This window comes from Phasianus colchicus, chromosome 1 (assembly GCF_987193195.1).
Source record: "Phasianus colchicus chromosome 1, bPhaCol1.hap1.1, whole genome shotgun sequence".
In the NCBI taxonomy this organism is placed as follows: Eukaryota; Metazoa; Chordata; class Aves; order Galliformes; family Phasianidae; genus Phasianus; species Phasianus colchicus.
Genome location: NC_143436.1, coordinates 73,887,004 through 73,906,906, shown reverse-complemented (window position 1 = coordinate 73,906,906; position 19,903 = coordinate 73,887,004). Strand labels below are relative to the sequence as shown.

The 19,903-nt window shown below is 37.3% G+C and overlaps 1 protein-coding gene across 1 annotated transcript; it reads left to right on the top strand.

Annotated features, from left to right (window-relative positions):
- The first annotated feature begins 6,796 nt into the window (after positions 1–6,796).
- MANSC4 (MANSC domain containing 4) lies at positions 6,797–19,625 on the top strand. Its single transcript, XM_031606229.2, has 4 exons — positions 6,797–6,890; positions 12,161–12,499; positions 17,803–17,937; positions 18,791–19,625. The coding sequence occupies exons 2-4, from the start codon at positions 12,271–12,273 to the stop codon at positions 19,471–19,473; spliced, it is 1,047 nt and encodes a 348-aa protein (XP_031462089.1). The 5' UTR covers positions 6,797–6,890; positions 12,161–12,270; the 3' UTR covers positions 19,474–19,625.
- The last annotated feature ends 278 nt before the right edge of the window (positions 19,626–19,903 follow it).

The window sequence follows — 19,903 nt, the reverse complement described above, 5'->3', positions numbered from 1 at the left end:
TTGTTTTTTCATTTGTTTTAGAAAAACAGTTGTTTGCTTTTTAGAATTTCCTCTGGGAAATGATCCTTTCTCACTTTTTTTTTTTTTTTTTTTTTTTTTTGCTACTTTATTCTACTCCATACGAATGATATCAATGCCAATCTCAGGGTTAAAGGTGTTATTTCCTGCCAACTTTTACAAAAGCATGTATGAGTTGAAGTAGGGTAGATTTCATTTTTGTTTTCCATCTCACTTCAAAAGTAACATGATGCAAGTGCTCTAAATGGCCCATTTTGTGATATGAAATCCTTTCAGTTCCAAAGCAGTTTCAGCAGCTTCAGTGATATAATTCACAACAAGCTGAGGATCCTACCTCTTCAGAAAGAGTCCAAGGTATACATCCTATTGCACTTTAACTCCCAGAGCCAGACATTTCAAGTCATTGTAATGGTTAACATGCTAGATGTAAACAGAGAGCTCATGCTTGTTAAGGCCATTAAGATTCCCTCTGGAATACAGTGTGATTGCCAACATGGTGGTATGCTTGCCATCTTTAGACATCTGGTTTGGAATCTCATATGTTTGATGTACTGGCAAGTTAGCTACTAATTGCTGAGTGATTTTTTCCATGTAGTGAGTTATGGTAAGATCTGTTCCCTCCAAATAAGAACACCAGCACCTAGATAGAATATTTCTGCTACTGTCTTAGTGTCTTCCTGTGTGCTTTCACCTGTCACTCTGCAAGGGATTTTAAGCTCACCTTTCACAGGGTTTTTATTAGACAGCATCAGTTCTGTAATGTGCTAATAGATATGAGTACTTTCTTCCCACCACCAAACTTCTGAGAGTGCTGACTTCTCTAGCTGTCATCACAGGAGTTGCCATATGCACAATGAGACAGTAGCACTCCTTACTAAGTAGCCACATTTGCAGAAAGCCTGTCTGTTTCCTCAATCTGTGGTTTTTCCTAGACTGATTCTCAGCCACCTATGTTTTTATCTATGCTTAGGACTGGGCAACAGTGTTAAGTCAGAGCACACTGACAGGGTAGATCTTCTGCTCTCTTACTATATTAATCTGCATGCTGTGTTTATGTGGTGATAATACAGCAGTTGCATCAAGGTAAGGACTACCTTTCTGTTCCATATTTGTACACATAATTCGATCTGTCTCCCAGTTCACAGCTATACTGTAGTATATGATAAGATTGGTAATATATATCCTGCTATACTGGAGTCAAAGAAAAGGTCTTGCTGTTTCACTAGCAGTCATTTTTGTTGATCTTAGGAGAGTAAGCAATGCATTTTTCACAGCTGAAAATGAAAATCTCTAGTGCTAGAGCTATAAAGTCAAAATCTGTAGGCAATTATAAAAATGTGCGTGATCTTTGAAGCAAATATGAAAGACCATCTGTAACTCCAACAAGTTGAAGCATGGAACAAACATGAAAACAAGTTTGGTAGCTATTAAAAAAGTGTGTAAACTGAGTAAAAAGAACATGAGCCAAAGAACAAGACACACAGAGAGGAAGGGTAATTATGCTTAGCTTTTCAATACCAAACGTTTGGATTTGGGCTTCTGGAGTGAAATCTTCAAGCTTGTTTTAGATGCTTCAGGTCTCTGTCTACAGTGTCTGAGAGACAAATTAATTTCTAGAGAAAAGATAATGCTTGTGTGCCAGTAAATGAAAAAGGAAGTTACCAGAAATGGTTAGTAAAGGGCTCTCACTCTTGAGATGGCCACTTCTGCTTGGCATTCACAAGCTAGACGCTTTTGCTTGTGTACAGTACCTAAGCTGTTCTCTTTACTTAATGCCTCAATTGTTTCCAGTGCTGAAAAAAGATCACTCTTTTCTATTGGAAAGACTCAGAAATGGAAGAAGCTCTTTTACACAGCAGCCATTGTAACAGACCATTCAACCATGATATGGGATAACTAAGCTTCTGATCCTGACTGTGCCTGGGCATACATTCTTATAGTCCTCTGACTTTCCTAGCATAGCAAAAATAAGGAAAGAGAGAGTCAGGAGGAACTGCCGCTGCTATAAATCAAAACAACGCAAAGACAGAGATAACAGAGAAGCAGTACTTGAGCGTGGCTCCCTGCTTTAATCCCTCACAGAGAGCATGGAGGCACTGAACAGCTATAAGGCTGGCACACACCTTCTCTGTGTGCTAAGACTGAAGCCTGATTAAACTTTAGGGTCACTTCAGGTATTTAACACCACTTCAATTTACTTAGTAAAATATGGCCACTTATTTTATCTCAGCAAACCACTTGATGATTTTCTGTGGCAAGCTGGATAGGCCTCCAGTCTATTTTCCTATGACATTTCAACAAAGTACCAGCAACTGAAATATCAGTCAGAGAATCAGAATGACAAATGCTTTTCTTCACAGGAAACTTGGTTTACATGTACATGAAATACAGCCTGAGTTGATGCAGGTGGTGAGAGTACCTCTCTATTCTGCATTTGTGAGGCACCATCTGGTGAATTGCATCCAGGTTTGGGGCCCCCAACACAAGAAAAGATGCAGAGCTTTTGGAGAGGCTCCAGTGGAAGGCCATGAAGATAATCAGAGGGCTGGAATACCTCTCCTATGAGACACGCTGAGGGAGCTGGGCTTGTTCAAGAAGGCTGTAGGGAGACCTTATTATGGCTTTCCAGTATTTGAATGGGAGATCATAAACAGGAAGGAAATCAACTTTTTGCATGGGTAGATAGTGGGAGAATGGGAGGGAGAATGGTTTTAAACGAAAGAAGGTATTAGATGTCATGGGGAATTTTTTTTTTACAGAGAGGGTGGTGCTTACACAGGCTGCCCAGAGAGACTGCGGATGCCCTATCTATGGAGGTGTTCATGGCCAGTCTGGAGGTGGCCCTGGTCAATCTGAATTAGTACGTGATGTAGTGGTTGGCAACCTTGCATGTGGCAGGGGGCAGTTGGAAACTGATGATCCTTGAAGTCCCTTCTAACCCAAACCATTCTAGGATTCTGTGATCCTATGATTTCTTTGTGACTCTAGCCCAAGACTGCATAAAAAGTGTGCAGCAGTGGAGAACTGCATTGTTTTGTGTATGTTTTAAGCAAACCTTATCTTGATTTAACATAGAGACAGTGGGTAATACATGGGAATTCATAAGAAACATCAAGCTGATTGTTTTAAGGACCAGACCATAAAAAGAGCAACCCCCGCCCAAAAAAAAAACGACAAGGGTAAACTGTAAATTCCTTTCACCGTGTCAGTCTGAAATGTGAGCTGGAATCAGGGGTTGTTTAAGATATTAATGCTGCCTAATATAAAGTGCCACATTCTTCCCTCTAAGATGCCAGGGAATTGTACTGTACTGCCAGGGAACTGTATATTGAGAAATAGTAAATTACTCAAGAAAGGAATTAGTCTTTGGAAACAACTCACTAGCTGTTGCCATCATTTAGTATTTTCCTTGTCATGAGATACAAAGTAAGTATCTGTGGAACATAGGAAATATCCTGCACTATTTCAGCATTAAAATGTCAATGTTTTAAATTATATTTGTGTTTCCAAGAAAACCTAACTGGAGCATAATTTTGTTTTAATTGAAATCTTTATCATTTGTGAAGAATGAGCTGCTAATCAAAGGCTTTTTCTTTTTCTTTTTCTTTTTTTTTTTTTTTTCCCCTCCAGATTTGTAGCCAAACAAAGCACTTCTTATATGATTCCATTAACAATATTACTAAGGGGTAAAAAAAAAAAAATAATAGCACGTTTTGATTTTATTCCCTATTCTTTTCTGTTTAATTTTTTTCTGCATTGAATGTACAATTTAATATTTATTGATTGTAACACAAATGTTTTATAATGGTACTGAAAAAATGCTTGCATGATATTTTTTGAATCACATTTAATGAATAATTAAGACTAAACTGTATGTCACAGGCAGCAGAGTTGTGTACTCTGCTGTGTACAGAGTTCTAATTGTTTGTATATTGTTGTTTTACATGGATCATGGTAAGTTTCAGCCACCAGACAGCAGAATCGAGGTAGGAGTGTGTAAATAGTTAAAATGCTAGTTAGTTGTTTTGAACAAATCCATTGGGCATGCCCAGGCCAGAATTTTCTTGCATAGCTTTGTCTAGAGGAGAGTAAACTGGTAGCTTTTAAAACATCACACACATTTAAATCCTCACATAAACAGATGGAACCAAGTTTTAGTACAAAACAACTGGGTTAGATGAACAGTATTCTGCATGGAGGGTTTTCACTATGCATCCAGCAGTATGAATTTTTTTACAATATTGAAATTCCATCCGTTTTACTTAGTTCTCTGTTCTGTCATATATAAATGGTCGTCATACATTGGAAAGTTTGCTAAACATTGTGCCCTTTTGTCATAAACCTGGCTCAAGTTTATATGTAAGCTAGTAGATTTATATTTGTATAACCTTATCTGGTTAAGCCTTATGTTACTCTTTGTTTGAACACAAGGACTCCAGCTTTCATATTGAAGCTTTGCCAGAATTATTTTGAGGCTAAGTTCTGAGAATCTTAGGGCCTGGCAGCCCCTTGGGAACAATGTTTAAAATAGGTGTTTTTTTAATTTTTTTATTTTTTTATTCCCCTTCCCCAGCCCCCACAATGTCTCAAGGAAATGTAAAGGTTTACCTCTTTTTACCAGAGAAGAATTATAGAGAAATGTGTTTGTAATCAGAGTCTTGGATCTATTCCAAAATTTGGAGAAAATTCAACTTATTAAGAAGTCAGTATATTGTTCCAAACCAAAATCTGACTGCTAATAGTTGTTTTTAACAAAAGTTATCTCAAGAAATCTAGGGTTGGTTGGTTTGTTTGTTTACTTAAAACACTTCACAGATATATTTTGATTTCAGGGAAATTTGAAAGAAGAAAGTGAACACAGTTTTTTCCAGTAGTGTCAGAGATATTTTGCATTTACATTTGTTTCAAAGTATTATATTTCATTATTTCATGATACATCAACAACTTTTAGAGTGTAAGAGTCACAGTGATATATTCTGACATTATCAAAATACTCAGGCTTAGGTAAAATTTTTATCTTATCACTTCTGTAGTAAAATAAAAAACACATGTATATACTTAAGTCAAATGAGATGAAGATTTCAGTCTTGCTTCTCAGCTGCAATTGTCCACTTTCAGCTGCTCTATCAGTCTGTAACACAAATTGATTAAGTCAGGCATGTCCAATCTGCAGGCTGTGTGCAGCATCACACAACTCACTATGTGGCCCACCCTCTGTCCTGCACCATAATGGCTGTGTCTCTGCAACACCGAGCAACCCAGCCTGTCCCTAAGCACCAACCAAACATTAGATTTTATTGCTGTGCAACAGATGGCAGCCAAGGGGCAGTCTGACAAAATGGCATCTGACATGTGTATGAGGCAAAGCTGTAGAACTGAATTCTTCTATGCCAAAAAAATTGAACCCACTGACGTTCATCAACACTTGCTGAATATATATAGACACCAAAGAGTGGACGGTAGCACAGTAGGCAGTAGGTAGTGCATTTCAGCAGTGGAGATAGCAATAAGAAGTCACCTCTGCTGGTAGATTTTTACAAGCAGAGTATGCCGGCTTTTGTCCATCACTGACCACCATCACATAGTTAATGGTGGTGACTGTTGAAAAGTAGCATTTTGTAGATGTGAGTTTTCTTTATCAAACAATGTTATTGTGCTCTTTGTTGTCATTTTTGTGGAAATAAATAGCAGACATTACTTTTAAAGCAACCTATGTAAATGCAACCCAAGACAATTTCTCTTCACTTAACGCAGCCCAAGCAAGACTAAAAGTTGGACACACATGGTTTAAGCTAATGTGTATGACTTCAGCTGCAGTAGAGAATGGTTTTTATATTTAGCAGTGGTCAGTTCCTAAGCCTGAAACAAGCTGGGTCTGTGTTTGCAAGAATAATTTTCTACGTACTTGTGTATCAACATGGCAGCATCAAGGAGTGATTCTTGACTGCATTATGGGCATTAAGAGCATCTCTTGCTTCTCTCCCATAACCTCCTTGGTACAGAGAAGGCCCAGACATGAGGCCCACCTGTTCTCTGTTGTCTAGTCTGCATCTACACAATGGATTCATCCATCTCTCATCCACCTCTGGTTTAACCAGCACTGACAGAGCAGAAAAAGGGAAACTTTCCAAGAAAGGATCTAGTGTTGGTTGGGAAAGAGCAAGGTGCACATCTATCATAGTACTTCAAACAGAAACAAAGTGTGATGCCACAAAGCCACAAGGAGACATCTACTGTCCACCTGCTCCCTCTGAGCCAGAGGGCAATGGTGAACAAAGCCAAACTATTTGTGTGCTATAATTTAAGATTGGCTGACCTGACTGCAGAATCAAAGCCTTGGCACTTTTGGTCACTTTCAGGAATGCTTCCCTGAACCATAGAGATCTTCTTTCTGGTCTTTACATATTCCAAATACTAAAAACATATATTCCATATAAGCTAAATAAAAAAGCATATAGATATTTGAAACTACGGGTGGAAAAGTTGTCTACTTTTATTTAAATCTGGCAAAAAAAGAGTTAATGACTGATGAATCCTTTGTACTAGTAAGCTTTTGGATTGCGCCACTATTTCTGCCAGCTCAGGTGGAACTCTTCAGGTGCTGTTTCTGTTTATAACAAGAAATATCATTCTTTTCCTTTATGCCAGGTACACTTGTATCTCTTTTACTGAAAGATCTGCAAATGCATCTGTGTTCTTACAGAAAACAGGTAAATGCCAGTTTGTTTTCCAGGAAGAAATTTGAGAAGAACGGTGAAAAGAGTTACAAATAGCATGATATCTGGCTTGATACCAGAGACTCCTTACTAGCAGCAAAAGTCTCTTGATCCCTCCTTTCAGAGCACATGGAACAGTTGGTTACTAGTTTGAAGGTAAGATTCAGATATCTACTTCTTATGAAAAGTTTTAACTAAATTTCAGTATTAAATATGCATTTTCCATCCAAAAGTCAAAGTGAAATTTTGAGTAAGGTGGCAAAAGACTATGAGCTTTAACAGAAAAAACTTTTCAGTTTTGAAAGAAAGTTGTCTACGTAATTTATCTATTTATTTCAATATCTTTATAATTCTTTACACAAGTGTTTTTGTGCAGCTGTTCCTGCTCTCATGATTTAGTCAGAAACAGAGAAAGGAGAAAGAATTACGAGTAATGAAGTAGAAAATGAGCTGCTTGGTTGAAGCAGGCAGCAGAACAGAATAAAAATGGGAAGGTACTGAGAAAGACTAGCAACATGTGGCAAACTAAATACAAATATAAAATATATAGCAGACACATAAATCTATATAGAACTTGACTGGTTACCAAATCTGAATCTTGAAAACAACATAGTTAAACACAAGGAGTACTCTCACTTAACTGTGTTTGGTGACTGCATCAAAGGCAACAGCAGATATTTGAGTATTTGTTCCTTTAATCAAAATGTGATGCCAGATAAAGACTTATTGAACAGTCTGAAATATGATTAGATGTTCAGGCATGTTTCACATCCAGTGTTACAGTTTATCCTAATATCTAGAGACAGCATCATTGAAACGGAAGAAATTGTATGGTATTTCAAGTCCTTCTAACTGAAATAGGGCACAAAGCTAGTCTTTAATTAACTATCTTTTCCTTAAAAGGAAGAAGTATATCTGTGATCTACATACACAATTTGCAAGGCATCACACTTATACAGATGATCTGAGTCATCATAATCTTTAATAAGCACAAATATATGTACCACTACTGTTAAAGCTACCTATTATATCAATTTTTTTTGTCATGCAAGTAGTCTAATTCAGTTCAGCGAACTAAAGACATATTCAGCTTTACCCAGTAAAAACGCTTGTTTACTATGAGTTTAATCTTTGTTCTACATTTCCCCATATTATTCAGAAATATATTATTCAGAAACTCTTCTCTTCTTGGAGAAGAGTTGGAGCAAGGAAAGCAGTCAAGAATGAACATTTCTGTATATCAGTCTTACAGACAAAATTCATACTAAATACTGGAGGTAAAGCCACAATACAAGCTTATCTTTCAGAAGCATGTGTCTCATTTCAGGTGGTGCTTTGGAATATTTGGAAAGCTTAAACCAAAATTTATTTCAGAAAAATACAGTCAGTGATGCTCGTGACAATGGCAGATGCTTACAATCACCTCTTTGCATTTCACGGAATGCAAAAAAGTATAGTGAAACATGTTCAAGGTTTTAAATAATGATGTTCAGGCAGAGATAAAAACAAAAATAATGCACAACAGACTACAAATAAATAAATCACAACAACAAGTAAAATAACAGAAATGCCAAAAGCTCATTTTCAAGACAGATGCCTAAATAATTAGTTACTTAGGCTCCTTTTAACAATTTAATTAGTGCTCTCACAATAGATATAGAGTCTGTATGAAAACATTATAATATGAAGGCTTCTCAGAAAGTAATGTCTTCTATTTTACTGTGTTAGTCCACAACATTGGAGGTGGATGTTGGTGTATGACAGTAGAGGCTAAACCTTCCCACCAATATTCAGTTACACATTGTTGCCATGCGACAGATGGCAGCAAAGTGGCAGTCAGACTAAATGATGTCTGATATGGAAGTGGCTATGAAACAAAGGTGTGGAATGGAATTCCTCCATGTGGAAAAATGGCACCCACTGGTATTTGTCGATGCTTGCTAAATGTTTATGGAGACCAAACAGTGGATGTGAATACAGTGAGGTGGTTAGTGGTGCATTTCAGCAGTAGTGACAGTGACAGCAGGTCACCTCTGCTGATGCAGATTTTTACAAGCACAGTATGCTGGCTCTTGTTCATTGCTGGTGCAAATGCACAGTTAATGACTACACTGGAAGACAGTGTTCTGTAGCTGAAAATTTGCTGAACCAAACAGTGTTACTGTGCTTCTGTATTTGTCATAGTTTCCATAGAAATAAATAGATGGTGTTACTTTTGGGGTGACCTACACATATATTATAATCATAGCCAGTATTTTAGCTGAAGAAATAAATTCTTTGATCTTGCTATTGGGTCTACAGGAGTTAACCTGTGCTGAACTCCATTACCTTTCAAGGAGCTCTATAAAGAATAAAACTATGTACATGCTGTCTCATTTCCAAAATGGGGGATCTGTTTTGCAAAACAAATGCTAGCAGTAATACCTAAAGAATTGAAACGACTTTGACGCTCTCTATGCATCTCACAGGACAATCCTAATCTTGAAGAAAAAAAATCCTGTCTAAAACACTGTTGTCTGTTCCAAACATGATCTTTATGGTAGGCAACTGTATTTCTGCCTAATTCCCTCAGCATCTCTACCTGGCCCATTGAGTGTATATGAACATGTGTATCGTAGCATTTTAAATCCTTTCTGCATGTTATGTTATGTTGCACACAGCAGTGGGAACCAAAGATCAGATTGCATCCTTTTAAAAAACAATGTGCACAAGAGTTTCAGATTTCAGATCAGGTGCTTGAAATATTGCCTTCCTATATGCCATCTATACTTTCTTTCTTACACTCTCACAGGCTTATTCCAAGCTTTAATGTAAGCAGAAAAATTACAGAATCACACTGAATCACAGAATTGTAAGAGCTGGAAGATTCTACCTAGAGATCACCTATTCCAACTCCCCTGCTAAAGCAGGTTCCCTACAGCAGGTTCCACAGGAAAGCATCCAGGTGGGCTTTGAAGATATTCAGGGAAGAAGTCTCCACAACTTCTTTGGGCAGCTTGTTGCAGTGCTCAGTCACCCTCAAAGTAAGAAAGTTTTTCCTCATGTTCATATGGAACTTCCTGTGTTCTAGTTTGTGCTGCTGCTCCTTGTCCTGTTGCTGGGCACCTCTGAAAAGATCTTGGGTCCACCCTCTTGACATCTGCCCATTCGATATCAATAAGCATTAGTAAGATTCCCATCTCAGTTTTCTCTTAATCAGTTACCTGCTATTATGAAACCTTCTTGAAGTCATCCATCACAAAACTGCTTAACTGTTTTTGATATAGTCTCCTATCAATTAAGATTGAACCACCTGATTACTATAAACAGCCAATAAATAAATATTTTTAGAAGTCAGTATTTCCTAGAATACAGTCCAGTAAGCTGGAGTTTTAACCTGCATTTTTAGTTACTATAAACATGTTATATGTTATATGTTATTTTGACAGTGCAAACCATTCAGTATTCTTAAATGTGTGAAAGATTAAAGGCAGGACTGCAGTTACTTCTCTAGTCTGGAGACAAATCTAGAGGATGATTTGGGAAACTACAGGCCAGGTAGCCTCATCTGTCCCTAGAAAGATGATGGAACTTGCTCTGGATACCATCCCCAAACAATTGGAAGAGAAGAAGGTTTTCAGGAGTATGGATTCAACAAGGGGAAATCATGCTTGAGCAACCTGGTAGCCTTCTATGATGTCATGGCTGCCTGATTAGATGGGGAGGGAGCAGTGGATGTACAACAAAGTACAAAGTGTACTTTGACTTCAGCGAGGCATTTGTCATTGTCTCCCACAGTATCCTTGTAATGAAGCTTAGAAACTATAGGATAGATGAGTGAACAGTGAGGTAGGTTGAGGATCAGCTGACTGGAAGAGTTCATAGAATTGTGATTAGTGGCATAGAGTCTAGCTGGAGTCCTATAACTAGTGGTGTTCCCTAGGGGTCAGTGCTGTGTCCAGTTTTGTTTGTCAGTGATCAGGATGATGGGATAGAGCCACACCTCAGTTTGCCAGTTATATGAAGCTGGGAGGAGTGGCTGACATTCCAGAAGGCTGTGCTGGCATTCAGCAGGACCTGGACAGATTGAAGACTTGGGTGGAGAGGAACCTCATGAGGTTCAACAAAAGCAAGAGTAGAGTCCTGCACCTGAGGAGAAATAACTACAGGTTAATGAATTGCCTGCTCGTGAGGAGCTCTGCAGAGGAGGACCTGGTGGATAACAGATTATCCATAAGTCAATCATGGCCTTGTAGCCAAGAAGGCCAATTTTATTCTGGGTTGCATTAAAAAGAGTAAGTTGAGCAGGTCGAAGGAGGTGATCCTCCCCCTCTACTCTGCCACGATGAGGCCAGATCTGGAATACTATGTCAGGTTTTGGGCTCTCCAGTTCCAAAAATACAGGTATCTCCTAGAAAGAGTCCAGTGGATGGTGGCAAAGATGATAAGGGGCTTGGAGCATCTCCCATTTGAGGAAACGCTGAGAAACCTGGGTCCATTCAACAAAGAAGACTGAGAAGGAATATGATCAATGCTTATAAATATCTAATGTGCAGGAGTCAATTGCACAAGTCCAGACTCTTTTCACTGGTGTATAGTAATAGGATAAGAAGCAGCGCCCAAAAGCTGGAACACAGAAAGTTCCACACAAATATATAGAAGAACTTATTTACAGTGAGGGTGACAGAGCACAGGAACAGGCCACCCAGAGAGATTGTGGAGTCTCCTTCTTTGGAGATATTCAGGACCTGTCTGGGCATCTACTTTGTGACCTACTATAGGAAGCCTCCTTTAGCGGAGTGTTGGACTTGATCTTCCAACCCCTGCAATTCTGTGATTCTGTAGGTTGCAGCCTTCTCCAGTCATAGTTATCTATTGCTAGATCCTTGCAAATAAAATCGTACCACTTTTACAACCAAAACAGAGTGGGCAAGAACAAATTTTCACCTCTAGCTGGCAGACAGTATTAGATGCTTCAGTTTGTTACTCAAGAAAAAAACTAAATTTGCAAGAACCAGATTATTCAAAATGCATTAAGAAACTAAATGGAGCTGTTCTTTCTGTATTGAGAGTAGCAGTGAGGATGAATTAAGTGGCAGACCCACCTGCTCTCAAATGACAGGGCTGCATACTTTCAGAGCTGAGGTGAAACTTAATGCTGTGCTTACCATTATTCTTCACACACTAAGGCTGTCTGCATAGTTTGGTCTTAGAAGAACTTATGACACAAACTTGAGGTTACAGAAGCAAGATCTCTGGATGACTACAAGCAGCACATGCTCAAGCCTGTTGTCTCTCAAAAACTTTCTCCAAATAATGCAGAGAATAATTATTATTATTATTATAATCATGTGTAGCTCATAAAATGACTGCTTCCCTTCAGCAGCTGGCCAAAAAACATCAGAATTGTTTGGAAAAAAACTTGTCTTGACTTCTTTCCCTGGCAGAATTGGTAGCATCCTTATGACTCAAGAGAATGTCTCTTAAAATGCTGGTCCAAACTTCAGCACATCCATGAAGGAGAAAGCACACTCACTAAGCCAATTACACAGAAGAGATGGTTCTGCTGGTGGCAATATCAGAGGTGCTGTTGCTTCTGGGATTGGCTGTGGAGTCAGATTCTCTCTGCACACCCACCATGTTTTACAAGAACTGCTGGATCCGACGCTTTCCTGGTCTTCTGATTGACCTGCAGGAATCACAGAAGAGAGGAGCCCAGGTGCTGAAGATTTATGCAGAAGTCTCTTCCCAGCAGTGCAGCAGAACCTGCTGCCTTCAGAGGAATGGTGAGTGTTTATTATCAAGACTGTGGCACACATAAAAACAAGAACAGAAGTACAGAAAAATTCTACTCCACTGTATATGGACACTGATTACAATAGAGCTCTTCTTTGGTATATGAGGACATGCTTTGTGGAAAGGAAGGAACACACTATTTAGCCATCTCTGAGATACAAGAGTACTCATTTCTTTGAGAGGAAAGAACACACTCCTGTTCTGTGTGCACCATATTTCATCTAATTAATCTTCTCTTTTATGATCCCAGCGCACGAATGTTATAGAAGCTAGTGAGAATGGCTGTGAGGGGTGGGAGGAGGATCTTCACACAAGTCTGTTATATTTGAGTCTTCTTTCAATTCCTACTATATTCTACAGTAGAAATATACTCTGGATACCTCTGTTTATTTTTACTTTTGCTTGCATTATGAGTCATTTTGATAATTAGGTGGCACCTCTTTTCTTTCTTGTGAAGAATCTGAAGTCAGGAAGCAGGGGAATCTCATTCTGTGTGCTGTTGACAAGCTGGTACTCTTGGCTTTTCAGCAATTCATTAAGTGCTCCGTGGCAACTTAAAAATGCAATGAGTGCTATTAGCAATTAAAATGTCTGGAAGAATGAAGCAAGCAGTTTAATTGTCTAAATTAGCTTGTTTAAGGTACCAGGGTTATAGCTACACTTGCAAAATGTGCCATGAAATACATAATATTTATTAGCTGGTTGCAGCTCTGGGAAGCCCGGTCTAGTGGTTGGCGACACCAGGGAGACTGAAGCTAGATAATCATTATGGTTCTTTTCAATCCAGGCCATTCTATGATTCTATGATTCTTGTCCTGCCGTACTATAAAATTAGTATGAGCAATAAAGCTGAGACAGTGCTTATTCAGCTAGCAATCCTTTTTTTCGTAGTCTAATAAAATGAAACTCAGAATAAAAATGAGAAAATGTCATTCCTTCTCTAAAACCCAAGCCCCACACTCCTTTTGTACACAGTAGGTGTATATTTTAAGAGTGTACTTGGTGCCTGTAGTGCCTAAATTTGACTGCAAAACCCAAAACACTCAAAATTTTTTTGATATGGGAGATCAAAGTGAGCTACCGGTTATTAAAAAAAAATAAAAAAAATCTTGAAATTCAGTGAAAGGTTTTGTCCTTGAAAATCTGGCACCAAGTCAACTAACCTAATGGCCATCAGCGTTCCTGTGAGGAGTCAACTTCTGTTTTAAATAAGGTGAATGAAGAATAATTATAAACATTTTAGTAACATTTTTTCCATTTTGGACAATAACCTTTTTGGTCATAAAACGTGAGACTAGGTATGTAATGAAGGTAAGTAATGGTAATTGAAGCCTTGTTTTTATAATTTTTCACAGTCAAGTGCAGATTTGTTATAACATTAACTGAAGTACAAAGATATCAGATGGCATTTCGTAAATATGCTTTAAATTGGATTGTGATTTCCATACAGTCTCAAAGAGTCAGATGTAGTCTACCACAGATATTGCCAATAAAAGCCCTAATTAAGACTTCAAGAAATATTGACAGTTGATAAGACAGTCTTCTTTGCTGGATTCTCAGTAATAGTACAGTTACTGAAAGGTAATCATACAAAATAAAAATAAATTTTGAAATAATTTAAAAACAAACAATGGCATAGTTAGCTTGTACAATGTGATGCAAAATATCTTATAGCATGCTTTTTGTGTATTTTTCCTGACCAAAGAACTATTTTTTCTCACCCCAAAAATAGGTTTGTGACTTACTTTTCTTACTCAATTTTATGCAATAAAATCTAACACATATACCAAAAAGAATACTTCCTCAAAAGCCAATTTCTTCAGAAGAGATATGGTCTTTTTTCTTTTTAATATTAATGATATTTTCATAAAGCGTGTATACTAATCGTTACAATGAAAAACTCTTAGAATTATGTTGTGCCAAAAATATGAGTTTCTAATAACAATAGAACCTTGAACAAAATTTGAAGATAGGAAAGGATTTGAAATCTCACTCTTAGCTTAGAACAAATTCATGTATTTTCATTTATCTTCTATTTTTTTAACTAAGAATTTATATCCTTGCAGTATATCACCAAACCTACATAATGTTCGTGTATCTTACTGAAAAACAAGCATAAAACATACAGATAGTACAAAATGTCAATTCTTCAACAAAATCCAGAACACTGAGTACGTGGGTTTCAAGGCAAAGTTATACGTTGCTACAACACACAAGGAAAGAGAAGAACAGTTTTCTGTTGGAAAAAAAAAAAAAAAATCACTGTGAGCAAACATCAGAAAATTTTGATTAAAAAAAAAAAAGATTTCATAATATTCTATTTTTAGTGTTTCCAGAGTGCTTAACATTTCAGCAAAAGATTTCACAGAAAAGCAACTATTATATAGATACTTCATAGAAATATTTGAAGGCCTGTTATTTTTATTGTGAACTCATATTAAAAATTATACAAAATATTTACTGACGACTAGAACTGTTTTTATTTATTTGTTTATTTATTTATGTCTGTATGTCTATATTTTTATATTCTTTTTTGTCTACTTGTCTAAATGTCTATAGTTCTCAGGAAGTACATCAAGGTGTACTGGCTACAGATGTTTTCTGAACACTACAATATGCTTGTAATCTTTTAAAGAAAAATGTAAACTAATTGGTACATAATTGAGTAAGAGTTTGTGTAGTCCTTGTAAATTATCATTCTGTTTCTGACAAGCACTGTTCTTCTATTGCTTTAAATAGCCATAATTTCTTTGTACCAATTCTACTTTTGTAAAAGCCTTCTCTAAGCTCAGCTGCTATTTTCATAACTGGAAACTGATGACGCCTAGTTAGAGATAGAACATGGTCTCGGTGAAAGAAAAACTGTTGTTTAACCTCTTTGATTTACGTTCAATATCAAGTGATGACTTTACTCGCTATTCATTACAGCTTAGGATTCTAGTTGTTCTTGCAAGTATTACTATTTTTGTTTCAGCTATGCAATACAAATTTGAATGCAAGTAGCTAAAAAACATAGTACAATATACATTCAGTAACAGCACTTCTACAGCATGTCTTTTTATTCCAGAAAGCTTCTGAATTTGTATTTTTCAGACAGAGTACATTTTGACTGCAAATTTTAAATCGCATGATATACATCTTTTGAAAACAGTGTTCATCTCTGACATCTGATATGCTCATTATGATGGAAAAATATTTTCTAGCTGTATTTATTCAATGCAGTATTTAGATTACTAACTGAAAAAAAACACAGTGAATACAGAAAAGATAGTAAGGGTGGGTAGAGAGCATGTTCTTTCTTTTTCTCATTTGTTGATAAGATTGGGTTAGTTTTTTAGTTATACATACAGTGGAAAGAGGAAAGAGTTGCATTACTTTTTCACTGCATAAATATTACAAGTTGGTATCATTACTTACAAATATAAGGCAATATTTATAATAAATACCAAAGTAAATGGAAAATATTTTAAAGCTAGATAGTTTCTTAACAATTCATGTCAAGTAAAGCTTTTCCATGATTGTCTTGACATCATTATCCTGCAACTAGAATGATTTTCTGCTATTAAAAAAAAACTTCATGTGACTAAACAAAAATTAACACTGATCTTACTCCAAGCACAGTGATATAAAATAAATTCAACTTTTGACTTGATATTTTGACTTTGAGTATAACATTTACCTTGAGTATTGAAGCATATCTATGAGCACAAAATACAACATTTTCAAAAGCGTTTAATTAAATTGACTTCTAAATCTGCATTTTCATGCTTTCAGCTATCTGAAACCACTAGTATTCGTGTATTTACATAGTTTTGAAAATTAGTTCTCATTAACGGTTTCCTCAGGTGGTAAGAGAGAAGCCAGTCTCCAAATACAGATGATGAATTGTTTTAAATGTTATATTCACAGAAATATATAGCCCAAAGCCAAACAAGATAAAGCAAGGCAGGATGCCAGTTACATACTGTAGTTCAGGATATGCCTGAACGTCTGATGGTTGTCTAGTAGTCTGAGTGAAAGAAATGTTTGCTCTCCAGTTTCAAGTAGACAGGTATCAATTGCAGAAGAGCAAACACCTCAAACTTGTACTGACAGCTTTACTTTCAGAAATAGTCCAATCACTGCAATAAAGATATAAAGGAAAGATAAGAGAAGACTACAGGCTACAGCATATGGTTTTATTTATTCTGAGAATTAATTTAGAATTCATTTGGCTATCCTTTTCATCTTCTCTAGGTATAAAATATGAATATAGTTGAAGTTGTTCTACTTATACGAGTGGGTGCTTAAGAAGTTTGCATGATAATGAGAGAATCACAGATTTTATGTATTGTGCAACTGCTCAGTATTAACGTTTCTTTTAACGCTAAATAATGCATGTAGGTCACTCTGAAAGTAATGCCTCTTACTTATTTCCATAGAGATTACAACAGATACAAAGAGTACAATAACACTATTTCCTAGAGCAAATGCTCAACTACAAAACGCTATTTTTCAGCTCAGTCACCACCACTAGCTGTGCATTTTTGCCAGCAAGAGCCTGTGTAAAAATCTGCGCTAGTGGAGTTGACCCACTGTTTCACAGCTGCTATGACAGTGTGACATGCTTCCCATGCAGTCCATCTTCCATCAGCCCAAACAGATGGAATTCAGAACATGCCAAATCTGGTCTGTACAGTGGGTATGGAAAGACAGTCCAGCTAAGACTCTTTCTATTTCTTGTGTGAGCATTTGTGGGACACACTTGGTGCAAACTGAGATACTCCAACATTACCACCACCAGTTCCAATGCACTGAAGCCAATATTTAGTTCCATACATGATTTCATGGTTGTAATCTGCCAATTGATATGGATCAGCTGGCCAAGAAACTCCTCATTTCATGGTAGGACAGCTGTGCCTGGCTGTCTGGAATGTGGCTAGTCTTTTGCATTGCTGTCACCACTACCGAGACAAACCACAACTGCCTCACCAAGCTAACATCTACTGTTTGGTCTCCATAAACATGCAGTGTGTGTTACGGTGTGATGAATGTGTGCCATTTTTTTTTCTGCATGGAAGAATTCAATTCTACACCTTTGTTTCATACCCACTTTCATGTCAGACACCGTTTTGTCAGACTGCCCCTCTGCTGCCATCAGTCACATAGCAAATGCCACTTCACTAACATCCTCCTTTGATGTTATGGGACAACAAATTAGGAGGCGTTACTTTCAGAGAAGCCCTCATAATAACAGGGAATATACAACACTTACAGTGCTGATAAATTCAGTTTTGTTCTTTTTGTATTATAGTTTCCTGTAATCTAGCAGTGTTCTACCATGGAGCTACTAATGAAAATATGAATTGCTTGCACGTGTCTTGCCCAGCACTGGAAAGTTGCATACTAAAGGCTAGAATCAACGTTGTTTTATACAACATCACGACAGGTAATCAAACACTGTGTGCATAAGGACTGAAAATACAGCAATATGTATATATATATATAGTAAGTTGCTAAAAGACCTTTTGTAGCAACACACAATGATAAAAATGTGTAATACTTTTTTTTCTTTAATGTTCATACTGCTTGGAATACTTTCCCACTCTTTCTTTCATTCAGCATTTGAGAAAGAACCTTGAAGGTGCACCCTGCTGCCAAGATTTGTTCTTTGAATATTTAACGAATACTCTTGTTAAAGAAAAGTACCATATAAGATCTGACAGAGAGAGGAGAGCCTGTTGCTGCTCTGTGCCCCTAGATTCACACAGTAGCATGGCTAAAAATGTGTTCCCATTCGGCACACGCATATCAACCACGCATACAAGTATATCACATGCGTACATATATACACAGCTATCCACGTAGGTAACACGGTGAGATGCATAAAGCAGACAGATAAAGGCAGCACCAAAAGCCTTGTCCTCCATGCTGTGCAGCCACATAGAGATCTGCTAGTGAAAATATATATATTTATGTGTAGTTAGAATATACAGTTAAATATGTGTATATATATTTAATATATATGTGTATATACACATATACACATATATATGATGTGTATAATGTATATATATAAATATATATTTAATTCATATATGAAGTGTCTTAAAGCTCCAGTAGCTCAGCTCAGACACCCAGTATCTGCCCTTGGATCCCAATCTCCTCTAGTGCTAATACCTGGATGCATGAGCCCCCAGGAACACAATCACCCTACAGCTGCTGGTCAAATGGACTCTCTTCTTCTCTTCTATGCAGATGAGCTTTTATCACATAAACTAATATTGTTTATGATTTAATAGGGATGGATCCAGACCTTCTTATTTTTGAAAGACTGAAATTCAAGGGGCCAAGTACTTACACCTCACAGAATAAATATGAAAGGCAAAACAGCACAAAGACCTCTGAATGGGAAAGATGCCAGCATGGTAATGTTACGTCAAGTTCTCTTCTACTCCAAGCTCCATCTTCTACCATCAGCTACAGTATAACAGGAAACACTTTCACCTCCAGCACAAGCCTGACGGTTGTAAAAACAAAAGGCAGCACATATTCCAGGGAATCAACTTCTCTGCTGGATAACCATTTAGCTAAGAGGACAAGCACAACTTCAGGAAGTACTAAACTATTCACTCGCTCAGACAGAAGGACTGTATACTCAACTTTGATACCTAAATCTGCAGAGGAGTTATCCCGCATGCCCACTCCTCGTCTGAACAGCAGCAAACAACACTTAAATGAAACCAAAGGTTACAGTGGCAGGAATTATACTTCTGATAATGAAGCTCCTGCTTGGGAAGCTGCAGCTCTGGGTGTCTGGCTGATTCCTGTTGTTCTCTGCTCTTATCTCATCTTCCTTTGCTTTTGTACTGTGGCTCCTGGAGCAGGGTGCTGCAGAAGTAGGAAAGGTCACTACCAACCCATACAGAGAGGAAGAACAATGTCTAGACAAATAAAATACACTACTGTCCAAGGTAGCTTGTAAAATACAGTCACTACCCTTGTTGTGGAACAAACAGCCTTTTTTAAATGAATAATGTTTCCTGGCCTAATTCTTTTACAGAACAAAGAGTAAGTTTCAGAATCATCCAGCTATAATTTCATTCTCAACAATTAAATATATTTCCACAGTCTCTATGGATAAGAATTGCACACTCACAGGTCTCACTACATGTCCAAGTCTGTTTGAGCATATTTTGGTACAAAATCTGACTCAGAATAATGCCTAACAAAAACAATACACTTACCCTAATTTAAGAGAGCAGATTCACTGCAGCTTACGTGACCTCTGCCTAACTTTGACCAGCCTTAGTAAAACTGATTTAAATTTTGTAATGTCATAAAAGATTTAATTGTAGAATTATTTAATAGCCTCAGATCTAGTTGTTTTCATAAAAACTGTATTCATTTTTCCT

What these genes read in the sequence shown, in the direction of transcription:
- MANSC4 (XM_031606229.2), top strand. Translation starts at nt 12,271, where the DNA reads ATGGTTCTGCTGGTGGCAATATCAGAGGTGCTGTTGCTTCTGGGATTG. An exon ending in CTGCTGCCTTCAGAGGAATG is followed by an intron (nt 12,500 to 17,802) that starts GTGAGTGTTTAT and finishes TTTGTATTATAG; the next exon opens with TTTCCTGTAATCTAGCAGTG. An exon ending in TTTATACAACATCACGACAG is followed by an intron (nt 17,938 to 18,790) that starts GTAATCAAACAC and finishes ATGATTTAATAG; the next exon opens with GGATGGATCCAGACCTTCTT.